This window comes from Gracilinanus agilis, chromosome 1 (assembly GCF_016433145.1).
Source record: "Gracilinanus agilis isolate LMUSP501 chromosome 1, AgileGrace, whole genome shotgun sequence".
NCBI classification, from domain to species: domain Eukaryota; kingdom Metazoa; phylum Chordata; class Mammalia; order Didelphimorphia; family Didelphidae; genus Gracilinanus; species Gracilinanus agilis.
The window spans coordinates 183,408,206-183,426,860 of NC_058130.1; the positions used below are offsets into that span (position 1 = coordinate 183,408,206).

Sequence of the window (18,655 nt, forward strand, 5' to 3'; positions counted from 1 at the left end):
GCATAGAAGGAATTAGATTCCTGAAGTCATTATGGGATAGAAAATGATTGGAGTTTTAAGGTTTGCTTTTTTCATGTGTGCTTGTTTTTTGTTTTGTTTTCTTTGTAGAAGTGACTAGATTGAATGACCGAAAAAGACAATATTGGAGAGAGAAGTCAAAGGGCAAGGAGAGTGTAGAGGGCAGGGGAAGGGTAATAAGAGACAAGAGCTCAGATATAAGCCTGTTTGAAAGCTAACTGAAATATCTTAATTGAAAAGAATTTCTCAAATAAGTGTATAATTAAAATCTCAGGGACTGTAAAGCACCAGAATTTTGGAAAAAATACTATCTTATTTTCATTACAATGTGTATACTATTTTGGAAACATAAGTTTCCTTAGGTGATTCTTGGTTCACTTAAAGCAATTTCTTGAGATGCCCAGTCATAAGAAGGTGGAACTACAAATCTTACCAATTTTTCCCCTCAAGGCTTAGTTCTTATTCAAAAACCAAGTATTCTCAATGTAACAGCTCTTTCCCTGGAGACATATATACACACATCTTTCATTTTCAGTATTGATCTACTCTAGAAATTAAAGAGGCCAATGCAGAACAGCAGTTTCGGTTCTACAAACGTGAGAACAAGGTACCCCAAAGCCACGCTTTCAAAGCATACCAAATGTATACTTTTTCTACCAAAACACTAAGCTATTAAAAGCTCTCCTGAACCCATTAATCAAGGTAGGAAACAGATATTAGGGAAAAGAAGTTAAAATGTACTTTTTCCCCAACATTCGGAAGGCACATCTCAAATGCATTCAATACTTCTTTTCTAGTCAGGATTTATGAATAAGATTTTCTTTTATGAAATCTAGCCAATAATCTATTCTCCAAAGATGATATTAACTTAATAACAAACCACTTGCCACCATGGAAAAATACCAAACCATTTTTAGATAAAGAGTATTAAGTAAGATAGATTGTGTAGTTTCAGGTCCACATTAGAGAGAACAGGTACACATTATGGGATTTCAGCCAATCTACCGTTCAGCTTTTCCACTGAGATTTTTTTAGAACAATCTATAACTACTGAGCCCCTGTTTTCATGCTTTAATCTAACTTCTAGCAGTGTGAAATAATGTTCTGTTAGATTGTAAATCTCATTTTTCATCCTGTAAATGAGGAAAGGACAGTCTAACCTTTAGGAGGAAGATAGAATAAAGGCAGGGCCATATTTAGATAGGGAGTCAAAAAATCAGACTATCTTCCTAATGTTCTAAGGATATCTTCATAGCTGAAGTACTGGGTTTCTGTATCTTTTGTTTTTAAAAGTTGTCAGCTAGCTGAGAGTGTAGATATACATGATGACATTATCTGTGGAGCTTTCTAAGAGTAAAGCATCACAATATAAGGTCAAATCTCCAACCGAAAGTCCTTTTTCCAATTATTCTTAATATTTTCATTTTAAAAGATATCAGTTATTTCATTAAAGTTTCCAAAGAACCCTTAGTTAGTAGGATACTTTGTAAAAGTTATAAGACACTAAATGTTGCTAGGGCAATATAGCAGATACTGTTATTTGATGAAGCATTTTTACATATTGATTTAAACAAGTTATGCCAAGTCATAGATCAAAGGGGAAGTTGGTCCTCTCACATTTTCAGAGGACAGTTGAAAATTACTTCTTCCTAACTGGGGAACATCTCCTGGGGAGTTTTGACCCTTCAACCCAAATCCTTTCTTTTTTGATCCATAAAAGAGAGATAAAAACAGGAAGCTGGAGAGGAGATGTTATGTATGATTCTCTGACAATTTTTCTTCTGGTTAACAGAAAAGGAGACTAGAAAATACTCATTTTGAAAGCATTCTAACACTGAATCAAGCTGAAGGTTGATGTAAAGGGAATTCTTTGTTCTCTTTGAGTTTACACTTGTGAAAGGGAATCCTTTATTCTCTTTGCCTAGTTAGAGCTAATATTTTGGTTAACAATAACTTAAGTACCCCTACTTAGTACCTCACTAGATTGTGAAGGAAGGATTAACTCTCCTTAGTCTACCTTTTGATTGAATCAACAAAAGTCTGAACTAGGTAGAGGAGCTCACAAAACACTTAGAAAATTCACACCCTCAGAAATTCAATCAGCCAGGAATCTGTGAACCCTTTTGGTGAGTATTTACCCCTCCAGAAGGTGAAAACTGCCCCTGGGCAGTGCTAGACAATTTGGAAACTGTAATTGGCCCCTGTGAAAAGGGGGAAGAGACAGGAACCCACTATAAAAGGCCCTGAATTTCTGGGGCTAGTGAAGGAAGTTAACTCCAAGAAGGAAGTCAGCTTCAAGAAGATCAGCTCCAGGAAGAAAGTCAGCCTCAAGAATCACCTTCAGCTTCAGTCATTGTCTTGACCTGCCTCTTGAAGGGAGCTTGGATGAGTGGATAGTGGCTTTCCCTCCCTATCTTCTAGAAAGAGTTTAATTCCTATTGAAAGTCAACAAGTCCTGGCTGAGTCAAGCACCAGAGTAATATTTAGTTAGATAGGCTAATGCCTTCTCTAGCCTTTTATATTTCTCTGCTTTCACCCTTTCCACCTCTTTTGTAAATAAAAGCTATTAAAGTCATTTTGACTTTGATGAATAATACTTTGAATCAGCAACCACCACTATTATTCATAATCTTCATACATTTTACTCAAACCATTAAAATTTAATCCTTACATTGAAGACCAATTGCCACCACAAAGGGCTTCTGACTCCTGGTACTGATTAAACAGTATAACTTAAGTAGAAACAAATCAATGAGGATCTGTGTACAATAATGAATTTGTAGAAAGGAAGTAATATTAACAATCAATGAAAACCAAAACTCTGCCTTAAATTATTTTTCAGTTTTCCTAATGCATCACAATCACATATGCTTCAGTGCTTTCCAGGACCCATGTTTTCACTAAAGAAGACACTGTTTCTACCAATGCAAACCCCTTTATATCCTACTAAAAGATCTTCAAAGTCACAATGGCTTAAAAAAAATTCATAACCTGGTAGTCAACATTCTGGTGATGTGCCTCTCTAAAATGATACTGAAGCTGCATATTACAGTGGAAAGGAAGTTGTATTTGAAGTCAAAGGGACCTAGATTCAAACATCAGCTCTGCCACTTCCTACCTAATGTGATCTTGGGCATACCACTTAACTTTAGTGGGCCTCAATTTCCTCATCTACAAAGTGAAGGGCTGGACCTAATGACCTCTATTTCTACAATGTCATGATCTAAAAATGACAACATACTCACCAGAGAGGAATAACGTAAGTTTATGCTTTGCTGATACAGCCTTTGAGAATCCAGGGTTATCTCTACCATCATAAATTTTATATATATATATATAATATAGTCAAATGAAATTTAATTATATGTATATAATATATACATATATAGTAGATAATTTTATTATATTATATCATATATTTATATAAGCATATAAATATATAAAATTAAATTTCATTTGAATTTAGAAATTGGAAAGAAGGATGAAAATGAGAAAAAGATTTTAGCCTTTATAGGAAATTCCAGTGTGGACATCCCTTTCAGTGATGCAGGCCAACAATTTATCTGTAATTTATAGTCTCTTAAGATTGTTTTGGGGGGCCAACAGGTTAAATGAAATTTAATGTAATATTGTTCAAGTTTAACTGTTTTCATGTTCATATTTTAACTTTTTTAAAAAGTGTGAAAAATTCAAGGTCCTCACTCAAAAAGTTCACAAAAAGAGTCTTAGCCAAATGTCTTTGATCTCACTCTCCTAAACTTATTTTGCATTTATTTATCATTTATGTACATTTCCCCTAGTGTAAGTTTACTAAAGATAAGACTATTTTCATTTTTTGCCTTTCTAGCCACAACAATGAACATCAATGATCCCTGTTAAATAGTAAACAAACATTTAATAAATAATTTTTAAAATTTTATTGAATTGTTGACCACGTACTACTGCCCTCATAATGATAACATTCTCAAATTGCAAGTTCAGCTTATTTGACTTGCAAATAAATTCTGTTTAAAGGTTGAGTCTACAAACTCATAAGTATTCTCTGAGCTTAGAGCAATGCTACTTGTCACATAGTAACAGACATTTAACAACTGTTTTTTGATCTGACTTGCCATGAGGTTGTATTTACAAAGCTCTATCTATATTTTCTCACTTACTCCAAGTGATGACATGTATTGATTGGCAAAGTAATAATAGCCATAAACTAAAGGTAACTATCTCAGGCTCATGCCCTTGTTAAGGGAGAACTGTAACTGAACTAAATAGTCATTGACACTTCACACTAACAATGAATCATTTATGCATACAAAATATATGATCTCAGTGACAAGTCAGAAAAAAGTTCATTTCCTTAAAAATATCTATCAGTAATCAAACTTGAGGGGAGGGGAGAGGAGAGCATTTGCCAAAGCTACCAATGATTTATAAATCCAACTCTATAGATGTTAGTTTCTCTCTTTAGAATCTTAAAATAATCCTTGTTGCTGCTAACCTACTTCCTAGGGCTGTTACTAAGATTTGAGTTCATCAGTGAAAAGGAGGCAATAAGAGTGGTTTTTCACTTGGTATTTATTTTGTTCAAGATCAGTGTCTAGGTGATTTCAATGGTATATTTTTAATGAAGATGTCAAAAGAGCCAGATAAAAACCTGTAGCTTCTAGACTTTTGGTAAAGGCATCTACTATAGGAGATCAAAGATCTCTATTACAGATCTAAATACAAACAGCTTTGTTGATACCTATTAAAATGATCAAAAAAAGCCTGATGATCTGCACTGGAAAAAGGATAAGTTCCTAATGTTTCCCTCAGGCTAAAATGTATTTAATTCATTCAAAACAACCAGAAGAACAAATATTCATGTTTATGTCAGAAAATATTTTGTAAAAAACAGACAACAGTCGGATTTTTTTAAAGCCTGTTTCCATTAGTTCTCTGCTGAACATATGAGACTAGCAGTTTCATTTTTTTAATATTTTATTTTTTTAGAAAAATTTTCCATGGTTACATGATTCTTGTTTTTACTTTCCCCTCCACCCCCCTTCACCCCACCTAGCAGTTTCATATTAACAGACACCCTGTTGATGGCAAGGTCCATCCTTTTCTCCACTTACCCACAATCAAAACCTATTGTTTTGATACTTTCTTCTCCTTTACTCCCCCCACCTTCCAAGTTTTATTTTAACCTCTGCAGTTTCAACCCTATCTGATCCACTCAAACTAATTCTTCTCTACCTCTATCCACTCACCCTAGTTCAAGATTTCATTATCCCTCATCTTGACTACTATAATGGCCTACTAATTCTCTCTCTGTCTCCTGTGACAAATCCATCCTTTATAAAACAGCCAAAATAATCTAACAATCAGATATATTTTCCTGATTAAAATTTTCCAGTATTTCCCTTCATCTAGAGGGAAAAAAATAAAACAGCTTAATATTGCATATAAGGCCTTTAGCAATCTGGTTTCAACCTACTACTCCTGCTTTATGTACTGCCTTTCATGAACTCTCCAATATAAGCTATTACCTAGCTTTGCACAGATTTTGTCCCTCTTGTGAGCATTGGCATAAACTATCAGGAATAGAGCACCGGACCAGGAGTCAGGAGGACCTCAAATCTGGCCTCAGATAGTTCCTACCTTTGCTACCCTGGGAAATTGCTTAACCCCAATTGTCTCTAGCCCTTGCTGCTCTTCTGTCTTACAGAACTGATACTAAGGCAGAAGGTATAAGTTAAAAGAAAAAAAGAAAGGAAAAGAAATGTTGGGAATATGATGGGTTTCTAAGAATTAATTATTGATACCAATGGAACAAATGATGATGATGATGGTGATGAATTATAGTTACTGCTAAGAAGAAGCTGCCTTGTGACTCTGGGCAAATCATTTAACCCTCAATGCTTAGCCCTACCTCTCTTCTGCCTTAGAACCAATACATAGCATTAATTCTAAGACAGAAATTATGGGTTAAAAAAAAAGTTGTTGTAATCCAAAGGGATGTAAATGTAGCAAAATTATCCTAAGCAATAACCTTAAAGGTAGTATGTACATTTACAGGGTTGTCCCCATATTACAGTAGGAAGGTGTGGGCAAAAACATTAGAACAGAAAGGTGTCATGATGGAATAAATAGGATAATATTTGTATCTTTCATAGACTACAAAAGTACAAAAGTTTGTGTGGAATGTGGAAAGCTGAGAAAGACTGCAAATATCCAGAACTCTTTGTTACTGAGCCTAAGAAAAATCATATTAAAAAAATTAGTGCATCATTGAAATTCTTGTTCATTAAGTTTTTCTTCAACCACAACCCTCTGTATGATGTGGTAGAGAAAGACTATGACTAAATTCCCTATCTGAGAACTAATGAGAATCAGAGAGAAAGAAAAAGGCATGGAAAACTGAGATTAGACCACTTTTTTAGCAGATCCTGAGTATTTTATATTCTAAATACAGTTGTCTCCCAAAATCAGGGGATTTTAGAATTAATTTCTATTGAATGTTTTGGAAGCTTCTCAAACTTCATTTTAATAAGTGCTTGTTAGTAAGCATGATGATGATATTTTACAAACTATGGTTCATGATCAACAAAAAGACAAATATTGGCGTAAAATGTTTACCACAGTCATGTAGGATGTCTCAAAAATAATCCCAGAATTTCAGAGTTGGGAGGGGCTTAAGTGGTCATCTAGTTAAAACACAAGAAGTCTATTTATGATAGCTCCAACCAGCAGGCATCTAGCTTTGGCATGATTTTCATTCTCAAATGAAAGATGGCATACTACTTTCAGAGGCAGGCAATTCTACTTTTGGAGAGTTCTTAATTGCTATAGTGTTTTTTTTTCCTTCCAATTAATTATACTTAAATCTTCCTCATTGCAATTCAGACCTATTTCTCCTAGTTCTTCCCTTTACAGGAAAACAGACCAAGTCTAATCTCTCTTCTGTATTACAACCCTTCAGATATTGGACAACAATAGATATTATATCTCTCCTAAGTCATCTTCCAGTTCAATATCTTTAATCCCTTCATTTGCTTTTGAGGTCACATTGGTTGTCACCTTTTAAATGTCCTACAGATTATAAATGTCCTTCAAAAAATGTGCTGCCCAGAACCAAATATAATGCTCCAGACATGGTCTAACAAACTACAGTTTGAATGTCACCTTCCTCTTTCTGGAAACTCTGCCTATTATAATGCAAACTAAGATCATATTGATTAGCTTTTTTGGCTGCCATATCATTTTACTGGTATATATTATATCTTTATATACTGTCCACTAAAAGCCCTAGGTTTCTTTCAGATAAATTGCTATATACTCATGCTTCCCTCATCTCATACTTATGAAGCTTATTTTTAGTAAGCTTTTACATGTATTGCTATTAATTGTCATCTTATTAGATCTCAGCCTAGCATTTTAGCCCCTTGAGAGACCTTTTGGTTTGGGGATCATGTGAAAATATGATAAATATATCATCTGTACAATTGGGTATTGAGATAGCTCTTTTTATTCTTGGAGTTCTAAGTGAACTGCCCAGACCTGTCTTCCTATGTGGCAATCTATCTGATACTATCTCTATTTTCTTTCTTAGTGCCAATACTCAGGGCTGAGATCAGAATGGCTTCACACAACACTGATACCTCTCCCTTTAAGTGCTCTTGCAGGCTTCAAGTCCCATTAGTGATCAAAACCCACTGAAGTGACCCCAGTCAGAACTCCTATGAGCTAAGGCTCTGTTTCTTGGAGCTTACACTGGTTTTTGCCCCTCTACCATGCCTCCTCTTCAAGTGTTCACAGATTTCTGTCTATCTTCTTGTGAAGTCCTAAACTGAACAAAACAATTATTGTTATTTTTATTTTAGCCTTCATCATTGCTCCACTGGATGCCCTTTTAGATCTCCTTGCTGGGATTTCAGTGGGATAGAAGACCTTCTCTAAATTTTCTCATGTTATCATTTTAACTAGAACTCAGTCCTTAAGAGAGATATTTTTTAGCTCCCATAGACTTACTCTCCCTGTAGAACTTTTGTCCAAGGGATCTTATCTAACCTTTCTAGGAACTCTGTGAATAATCTGCTCTCCCAATACATTTGCAGCATTTCAGCCTATTCACAGGTTTCCTGCTTCCTAATACATATTCTAAGTTGGAGTGGTTATAGACTCCAAAGGTATCCATTGTTTTCCCTTTAGTAATTAGTTCCTATTGATGGCAGGAATCTCTGAATTCAATCTGTGGTAAAAGATGATGAGGTCAAGTGCTATATCTACAGCCTTCAGGTTTTAAAAAAAGTAAAGGAAGGTCTCCAAGTGCTGCTTTGAGTTGATCTTCTAAGAAAGATTTATGAGAAGTGTAATATAGGATTATTAACATTGCCATGTTTGCTTGGGGTAACCTGTCAGTTGCCCTGGTTGGAATGTTGACCATGGCATGAGCCACAGGGCAAGTATCAACTGCCAGTTGGGCCAAGGGTATATAAAGCCCTGGAGACCCAGAGCTGGGTTCTATCCTTTCCTGACTTCTCCCCTTACCTCTCATTTATCCCAGACCCCCCCACCCCACCCCCACCCCCCGGGACCTGGGTGGTGGGAGCGGGAATGTGGGTAGTTGTTAGGCCTATAGTAGGGTTATTAAACCAATTCTGCAGAACAACTTATCAATATTATCAGCACTACTGGCAAACCTTTAGTCAAAGATTAACTTTATTTATTATCCAGAGACCACATCACTCTGACCCAGGGCTGCCTGCCCTACAGGGATAAATCCATTGCTGTAGGACAGGAAGTCCAATATTCACTTCCTGTCAACCTACTACACACCAATAGGAGGTGACTTCCTCATCAGGAAGGGGCTGGAGATTAGGCATCTTAAAGGAGCCTGGTGTCTAGCAGTGAGAGTTTCACTTAGCACTCTGTTAACCTGGGTTGGATCCTTGTTACATTTATAATCAGTTTCAAGCTCAGCCCTGGTATAGCCCATACCATCCTCTCTACAGGTAGCACCTTCCTCCTTCTAGTGTTATTACTAGCATAATTTTGTCTTATTCATTACAGAACAAAGTCCTTTGTCTTATTCATTAAAGAAGACATGGATTAGAACCATGCAGAATAAGGAAGACTGAAAGTACTTAATTTGTACCAGTAGAGGGAGCATCTAAACTGATGAGATTTAGGGTTCAACAAAATACTGTCTACATGTACAGTTTTGGTCAAAGTAGTGGGTCCTATGCTAGAGGTCACTCTAGCTAATATTTTTAAAAGATTTTCTCAGTGAGCAATGGAAAGAAAGATTAAGAAAGCTTCACAAATATAAGAATCTTAGACTATAAAATAATGACACTTCTGAGCAAAATAGAGTTATGGTTTGAGGTATCTGTCATAAATCTTTTCATTATTTCACTAAACTGTCTTCCTTTGTGTTGTTGAAACTTAACTAGGTTATTAGGTACTGTACTTTCTCTGATCAATTAGGGAAATGTAAATATGATTATTAAAGTAACAGTTGCTATACTTTCATTACCTGGTGAAAGAAAGCATATAATACACTCAGCATTGGAAAAGCAAAGTGAATCAGTGACTTAAGCAATGTACTAGGCTGCCTGTTAAATATGCCATGTATGGAAGTAGCCCACAGATACCCCTACTTCTGATGGAAAGAACTCAGAAGATGTAGATACATTTTCATATTACCCATATTATTCATACTGAAATCCAAATGCAAAATAAAGGCTCTGAAATAAACATCATATATGATCCAGGGACTTATTCAGTCATGTCCTGTTCTTTGTGACTTTGAGGTTTTCTCTGGCAAAGATACTGGAGTGGTTTACCATGTCCTTCTCCAGCTCATTTTATAGATGAAGAACTAAGGCAAATAGGGTTAAGTTGACTTGCCCAGGGTCACATAGCTAGAAAGTGTCTGAGGCTGGATTTGAACTAATGAAGATGAATCTGCCTGATGCCAAGCCCAGCACTCTAAAATCCCATTACAAGCACATCCCACAACTTGTTCAGCCATTTCTCAATTGATGGGTATCCCTTCAATATCCAATTCTTTGTCCCCACAAAAAGAGCTGCTATAAATATTTTTGAACAAATGGGTTCTTTTCCTTCCTACTTTGGGATATAGACCTCAAAGTATTAAGAATTTTGAGGAGAGAGAAGTCACTCTCCTAAGAGAGGAATGGCAAGGAAACGGTGATGACTACAGAAAGTTTAGATGGAGAAAGTAGAACATGAGGTAGACCTTGAAGAAATCAACCAATCAGCAGGTGTTTAGCACCCATTATGGGCCTTGCGGGCATATGGCTTATTCCTTCTAAATCTGAGTAAGATGGGAACCAGTATAAAGGTTAAGATGGAAAAAGGAATGTCATATGCGAGGGACAGCAAAGAGGCCAGTTTGGCTATAACAAAATAGAGAACATGAAGCACAATAATAAGCCTGGGAAAACAGGCTGGAGTCAGACTTTAAAGAACTTTAAATGTCAAAGAGATGAAATTGTATTCTATAATGAGTAGACTTGTGATTCAGGTAAATCACTTTGGTAGCTAAGTAGAGGACAGATCAGAGACACAAAAGATTTAGGCAGAGAGCTTAATTAAGAGGCTAATGAAATAGTTGAGGCACGTCCTGAACCAGAGTAATAGTAGCTACATGAGAAGAGAAATGTTGCAGAAGACTGACTGGTTGACTTACAGGCACAGAATTAAAATTCAGGTTGAAGGCAAATTGTAAAAGGCTTTGAATGCCAGGATAAGCCGTTTTTATTGAGGAGAATTTCTGAAAGCTTTTGAGTAGAATAGTAACATGAGCAGAGCAGCAGTGCATTAGGAAGAAGATTCAGGCTATCATTTAAAGTACTGGGCAATATAAGTATTAAGTAGAAAACTACCTAAGAAACTATGTCTACTATCTAAGAGTCTAGGCTAGACCTAATGAGTCCTTAAACTGCAGTTGACACAGTAGAGTATGGAAAGGAAAGACTGGGTGCAAGGGATACTGGATAACAACATTTACAAGGGGCAGTAAGGCTGGCAAAGTGCTTTCTGTACAGCCTTCTTGAGAGAGAGGGATTGAAATGAAAATCCCTCTTAACAAACTGGATGTGGATTCTAAAGGAGGAAGAAGAGTAAAAGATAACTCATATGCCACACACTGTTGTGACGGTTTATTTAGCAATTAATTAAGTATTAGTGTTGGACCTAGCAGGAAGGGCTGGAGGATTCCAAGATGGAATGAAGGAGCAGGAAGTGAGCTGGTGCTCTGAGAGAAGTTCCATTAGTGGTTGGACATAACTGTTGCTAACCCTGGGAGATCTCAGAGTTAGGGAAAAACTGCATCCTGATTCCCTGGGATCCTGAGAGGTGAAGGCTTTCAGCAAGTGGACAAGACCTGCAGAGCTGCTCCAAGTGGGGAAGTGGTTTGGGATCTGGTGGACAGCATTTCAAACTCACTTTCCCTACCTGGGTACCTTGGATCACCTGGAGAGTTGGCTCTTGGCATCCTGTGACCATCCTTGGATTATGTGAGACCCCAATTGCCCTTTTGCTGTGTTGACCAAACCTGGCTGGAACCAGGTTTGAAGGAGCCTTCCCTGTGACTCCAGTACTGCTCCTTTGGGCCCTGCCTGGCTTAGGTCAATTAGGATAGAGTAGTTAAATCCTTCCCTGCCCCCTGTGTTTTGCCCTTAGGTTTCAAGTGTAGAAATTCCCTAACCCATACTTTATTTAGTTTCCCTCAAATAAACTGCATAAACTTTACCTTTGCCTGCTGGTTCCATAGTCCCTGGCCTAGGGTGAGCTGGGGAACCGTTGGGCCAACAGCCATTCCTGTGTCAGTTAAAACAGTGAACCCTGGTCTCCCTATCCTGGTTGGTCCTGTCTCTCCTTCAACCCAGTGTGTACCCACAAACCATTTAGGTTATATTTTAGTAATAATTAACATCCCTGGTGCCCCACTTTTACAATACACACACAAAAACTATGTAATTATTCTATAAGGAACTATTTCTATTTGAAATCAGGCTTAGTGGCTTCAACTCCTAATTAGTTAAGGAAAAAAATAATTGTTTTTTGTAATTAGTAAGATAAAAAAAAGACAAATAGGGAGACAAATATTTGTAATGTCCTGTTAGTTAAGGAAAGAAAGCAGATTCTTTTGGCCTATTCACTTACTCATTTCAATGCCAGGCATTCTGAGAAAAGCAAAAATGGGCTAGAGGTTTATGGACTCTAATACACTAAATGTGCCAGAGTTGTATGGTTGCCCAAGCTCACTAGATGTAAAGTTCTTTGGGGGGGGAGGGAGGGGGAAGAGGGAGCAATAGCAAGAACAAAGGATTTTGACCTTGTTTATCTTATCACAACAGCACACAAACCAACTGGGGCTGGCTAAAAAAGCAGCAAAGACCTAAATGGCAAATTAAATCCAGAGCCGGATTTAGGACCCCCATGAAATACAAAAGTCACATCAGAAGGGACCCAACACAAACAAGACAGAGATTTGCTAAAGCCTCAATCATGTTGATTATTTTTTTTAAGTTGGAATGGAACCTACCTGGAAAGAAGGATTTATGCCAATTCCTGGAGGTATCATTAGTTTTCACATTTCTGCATCAAACTCAATATTATATTTTTCTGCTTAATGAATTCTTTATCTGCCTAGCTACAGACTAACAAAGTATAAAAAGGAAATTATCTAGGTAAAATAAAAAACAAGTGGCTATAGGGTAAATCTTTCATCTTGGAAAGGAAGACAAAAAAGAATATTTAAGAAAAAACAATATGCGAAGTCAAAAGCACCTTCAACTGACCCAAAAAACACATCTTACTTATACACCCTGAGATCAATTATTAATAGAGAAGAGCTAAAGAGAGATGTCCTTTTCCCATGACCCATAAACATGGTGAGCTAGAATAAATATTTCAAAATTAATGATGCCATTTAACTTTTCCAGAATTTAAATATTAAATAGGTTTTCCTTAATATATATAATAGTTAATAAAGATTCTCTTTTCTATTTAGAAGAAAGCTAATGCTGAAAGAGATGCTTTTCAGAAATCATGACCACATTTTTTAAAAAAGTAAACTGAGTTTTACTGAGCAAATGTAAATGAAAACAACAGAAGTTAATATTTTTGATGGCCATGCTAAAATGCTGAAGTGGATTACATACAGAGGAACTGTAGGCAGATAATGATTCCAATTGTCCCTACCTACACTGTCAAATGGAACATGGGTTTCAGAAAATAAACATTTACTTCTAATATAATCTTGACAACCATAATATTTGCTTCCAAAAGGAACCCATTTGATTCAGAGACAAACAGGATAGAACCAGAATTGGCAATGGCATGGCATCCTTTGCAATAAACTTTGGCATAGCATATGCCAGCAATGATGTTTTGAGGTAATTTCCTTTGCACCCACACACACAGGTAGTGTTTTCAAGACCCACGAAGGCAGTTTTCCAATACACTTCTAAATACATAATGAGTAGCCTCATCATTTACTGATCAGACACCAATTATTTACACCTAGGAATAAATGTGTCCCACAATTAATACAACCTTTGAATAAAAGCCTTTTATAAAATAGACAAAGCGCCTCCTGTTGCTTCATGATGTAGGCTGTGGTTGCTGTCACAGGTGTGTCATTGTATGATGCAGACATGAATGACATTGGTCTCTATGCATTTTTCACCAGCTGTTCTCCATTCCCAGAAATATTTTTCCCCTCTTACCTTCACTTCCTGGCTTTCCTGGCTTTCTTCCTCAGCTAAACTCTCGCTTTCTGTAAGAAGCCTTTCCTGACCCCTCTTAATTCTAATGGCTTTCTGCTGAGATATCTCCAATCTACCATTTATCTATTTGTCTGTCTGAAGGGAGTCAGAAGGACCCAAATTCAAATCTAGCCTCAGACACTTACTGGCCATGTGACACTAGGCAAATCATTCAACCCTGTTTGCTTTAGTTTTCTCATCTTATAAAATGAGTTGAAGAAGGAAATGGCAAACTATTCCATTATCTTTGCCAGGAAAACACAAGGATTAGAAATCGTACTACTGATTTTAATAATTTTGTTACTGATGCTTGAAAATGGGTAAAAATAATCCTGCAAAAAAAGTGTTGCAACAACACTTCCCTAATGCAAAAAAAATGTCAAAATCCTAAAAGCACCTCTTTTAAAATAATAAAAGTCATTTAGGAACTGCTATTCCTCTTGTTCTCTTATATCTGGGTTGCATACTCAAAATCCAGGAAGTATGGACAAAGCTCTGAAAAGCTTTGAATACAGAAAATAGAAGTGAGGTAGCTTTAATGCTATTAAGTGCTGTGGAAACCATCTCCCTGGCAACTACATATTTTCTGTATCCATTTCATTCAGGATCTGACTTTCAAAGGCTGAAAATTCCCAAATATCTTCTTGGCAAAGAAAAATAAATAAAAAATGTTTGTTTGTTTTTAAAGGTCATGGAAGCCTCTCAGGTGATGGAGCATTCTAATTTCACTTTAAAATAGAAGTGTCTGCTTTCTTCTTTCATTTTCCAAGCAACACCTTACTGCTTTCTCATGACCTCAAAGCAGAACTGGAAGACATCCAGACAGGAGAAGGGGGGTCTGGTGGGGGCTTGTTTTGAGATTTTGGGTGAGAGGAGAAAGAAATGAAAGGAAGAGGATATTTGGAAATCTGCTGCCTTCCTAAACCAGAACTCAAAATTTTCCAATTTTTAGTTTGTGACATTGTTGCCTAGCTGAACATGAAACATAAAATAAGTTTCCTCTGCATATATCTTAGCCAAATAAAAAATCATTCCTATCATCAGGATTTCAAATTAGATATATATGCAGCTGCACCTAAACCTGCTATTCATACAATGTGTGCATTCCCTTAAAAAAAACACACCTGTTCCAAAATAACAAGAATGGTGAATAATTTAGGAGAGGCATCTTAATTATTAGGTAGCTAGAGTCATTTATTATTTAATATCCACATGAGAAAAATACTAAGCATTAAGATTTTTTACATAGTTTATTAAAAATAAGTATAAAACTTTTGAAAGCTACCATAGAATGTGTCTGGAGTTTGGGAAATCAAGTGACAAGACGGGAAGTGAAGAATCAACCAATTAGAACCAGAGATAAACTGATAATATATACTCCAAACAAAATAAAATCCTAAAAGATGAGAATATCAAACACTATAATCTGAATGTATCAAACAGAAAAAAATTTAAGGATAAAGGAGCATCAAAGAAATACAAAATATGGAGTGACTCTACTCTACAACCATTACTAGACCTTAGGAGAAAATCTGTGAAGTTTCTAATTATATCTTCATTCATCACTCATAATAGCACAAGATCCTCAAGATTTAATGTGCTGTTCCCTTAAAAGCCCAACAGTAGGGGGCAGCGGGGTAGCTCAGTGGATTGAGAGCCAGGCCTAGAGACCGGAGGTCCTAGGTTCAAATCTAGCCTCAGACACTTCCCAGCTGTGTGATCCTGGGCAAGTCAATTGACCCCCATTGCTTACCCTTACCACTCTTCTACCTTGGAGCCAATACACAATATTGACTCCAAGACGGAAGGTAAGAGTTTTAAAAAATTAAATTAAATTAAAAAAAAAAGCCCAACAGTAACAAAGATTCAAGCAAGCTCAGGCAATGGTAGAATTTTTTATTGTCTGACTGAAATTTCAGAAAACAATATATTTCTTGCAATGGATTCTAAACTTAAAATATAGAGCAGAGAGGGCTGAGGGTGGTGGGAAGGGAGAAGAAGAAAGCCAAGGGATGAAGTAGAGCTGATTTGTATGTATTTAATGTTCTGTCTTATGCAGAAGAAATAAGAAAAATGGAAAACTGTCTTAGATAAATTTTGATTTTTTAAAATTATGCTTATGAAGTCTGCCTAGGAATAATGGTGCTCACCTGATATACATGGAATGCATTGGCAGCCTTTCCCCGAAGAAAAACGGAGGGAATCCAGACATTTATCAAAGCTCGGTTTGATCTAACCAAAATAAAGAGAGAAAATGGTCAAAATAGGTTACTGTCACTCATTGTTTTAATATTATGAAACTAAACCAACTGATTTCATCTTTAACTTAAAACATTGAGAGAAAGCAATTTACAACAACATATGCTTTTATTTAAAACTAAGTAAGAAACTATTTCAGTCTAATGTGTCAGTCTATAAAACTATCTTCAGGGGAAAGTTGGCATTAAAAGAATTTTTTTTTTCCTCCACTAATGGCTAGATCCAAATTACAACAGAGCAGACGGCATTATAAGCAATGGGAACAATTCAAGATCTACTGTGTCCTAACCATAAAAACAGGATTGCATGGTTGTGGAGGTACCAGACCCCTCCTGCTCATTAAAGCTGTTGTAGTGGTAAATGCATTTACAAGTATGTTCTCTCTAAAGAGCAGCTCATAAAAATTCTCTAACTCTTGTACTTAGAGCACAATTTGAGATGTTTACTATGGAAGCATTTGTGATACAATGTTCTCTTAACCTCTGGAGTAAAAAGCATTTTATTTTAACCAGGAAAACAAAACTCGAACTAATAGTTATCTCCTGAGGCAGGATTTCATCTAAGCTTAGCTCTAAGGTAGTGACCCTCTCCAGAAAGAAAATAAGACTTATTGATCACATCTCTGATACTCAAAGCATAAGCCTGTATTTTAGAGTCTCCAAATCGAGTTTGTATATCTAATGAAATTTCTTTTGTAAAAGTCAGAATAATTGTTGAAGTGCCCAGAGCCTCCTCCTTTAATTTCCCTACGAAGGGAATTCAGAACATAACTAATTTAGGCTTTTTAATTAACATAGCTGCAGTCAGAAAGACATTCTAGTATCTTCTTTAAAGATCAACTTAAAGGACATAAATAGCTATAAGTGATACAGATTTTATGTCAAATACACTTGCTTCATGATTCCTGATCAGTCATGGATTCCATATTCCATATCAGGAGTCTGCAAATCCCAGCAGTAAAGGATATATAAACTTCTACTACCATTAAAGAGTTTTCAGTCAACCTCTCTACAATTACTTTTCACTGTAAAGCAGGCTCTATTTATCAATTTTTAGGAAAGCTCATACCCACAGAGCCTACGCTTCACCATTAAACTGAGTTCATCTATTGGCTACTCTCACTTCACCTTTTCTAGGATATTAACTGTTTCCTGGCTACATTTAACTAAATGCTAAACTTTTGACTACATGGTTAAAAGTCAATACTACCTACACACCCCAGACACTCTCATTTTCTTAATTTTTTCACTCTTACTATGGATTACTTCAGTCTTCTACTCTTTTCAATCTTGCTCCGGGACATAAGAGCTCTGTTGAAAAAAGTCTCAGGGCTGCAAATAACTAGCCTAATAAAAAATCCATGTGTAGAGAGCCATAAACAAACAATTTGATCTTTAATTCTTATCAGATCCAAATATAACTGATTATTATAACCAATTTTAACTTCTTTCATTATTCAAAGTTTCCCTGTCTAATAAATCATGTTATTTTGAAGAGAAGGGGGATATGTTGGGAGCTATTAAGAGAAATTAGAATCTCAAGTAGATATTTTTAACTGGATCCCCTCAAAAGATCAATACAGACTGGCAGAGCCGTGTATTGGCTTTTCTCCCTTTCAGGTTGAGAAACGGAGTAGGCTATCTAAGATAAAAATCTGAGATTCCTCTTTTGATTCCTTTCATAATTCTCACCTTCCTTTAAAATGCATTATAGTCTTATTGAAAAAACTTTGGGTTCTCAGCAATCCAGCAGGAGGGGGGGGGCTAACCCTTTGACCAAGAGTACAGATGGCTGGTACAGCCAAGGTTGAACCCTTGGCAGGGCATTTTGCCCAGAACTAAAGTAAAATAATGAGCCTCAAAAAATTGTTTAATACCATCAAGGCTGAGAACTTCAGGGGCTTTCCGACCTAATGAGATGTCCCAGGCTCCACTTAAAGATAACATATATAGTTGATAGTTTAGCATAGGTTTTTATCTACACCTGGAGGCTTCTAAGGCTTTTGTTTTGACTATAGTAAAAATACTGCTCTCTGTAACTGTGGGAAACTTTCTTGGGCTTTTGGGGGAAGGGGATTTTTAATTTCCTTTATAATAAAGTGGAGACTCCAGTATATCTCGGAGCATTATGAGCTAACAAGCCGTGCTTCCAATCTGTTTCATTCTTTGCATCTGACAACCACCCTAGGCCACTCAGATTAGTCTCTGGTTATAGAGCAGGATCTCTATAACCATGTTGTCTATCTTCAAATGGGCCATTCTTGATGTAGTTTGTTTCACATTCTCTGCATTTTTCTTTATTCCTTCCATACTCCTATGCTATCCTTTACATGTAACATTCCCTCTTAATTTCATTTGCTTTTCTTCATTAAATCCTAATCATATGCCTTCAAATGGACACAAAACCTTTCTTGTGAAAAAAAGTCTTATTTTTTCTACCACATTTTATTACTTTTCTTTTATTTGCTTATAGCCCATCCTTTTGACCATTCTTCTCACTTCTACATACCATTTGACACAGATGATGTTTATGACCCACTCCATAATAAAACTCTCTCTTCCTTGTACAATATCCTACATTAATTTCTGTCTGATCCTTTT

At 36.3% G+C, this 18,655-nt stretch overlaps 1 protein-coding gene across 1 annotated transcript in view; it reads right to left on the reverse strand.

The window, feature by feature from the left end:
* Window positions 1-18,655, reverse strand: part of SNX29 (sorting nexin 29) — a 714,032-nt gene that overhangs the window by 238,351 nt on the left and 457,026 nt on the right. The window contains exon 18 of the mRNA XM_044659168.1: window positions 15,947-16,028. Within this exon, the coding sequence (XP_044515103.1) occupies window positions 15,947-16,028 (82 nt within the window). The remainder of the gene's footprint in view (window positions 1-15,946; window positions 16,029-18,655) is intronic.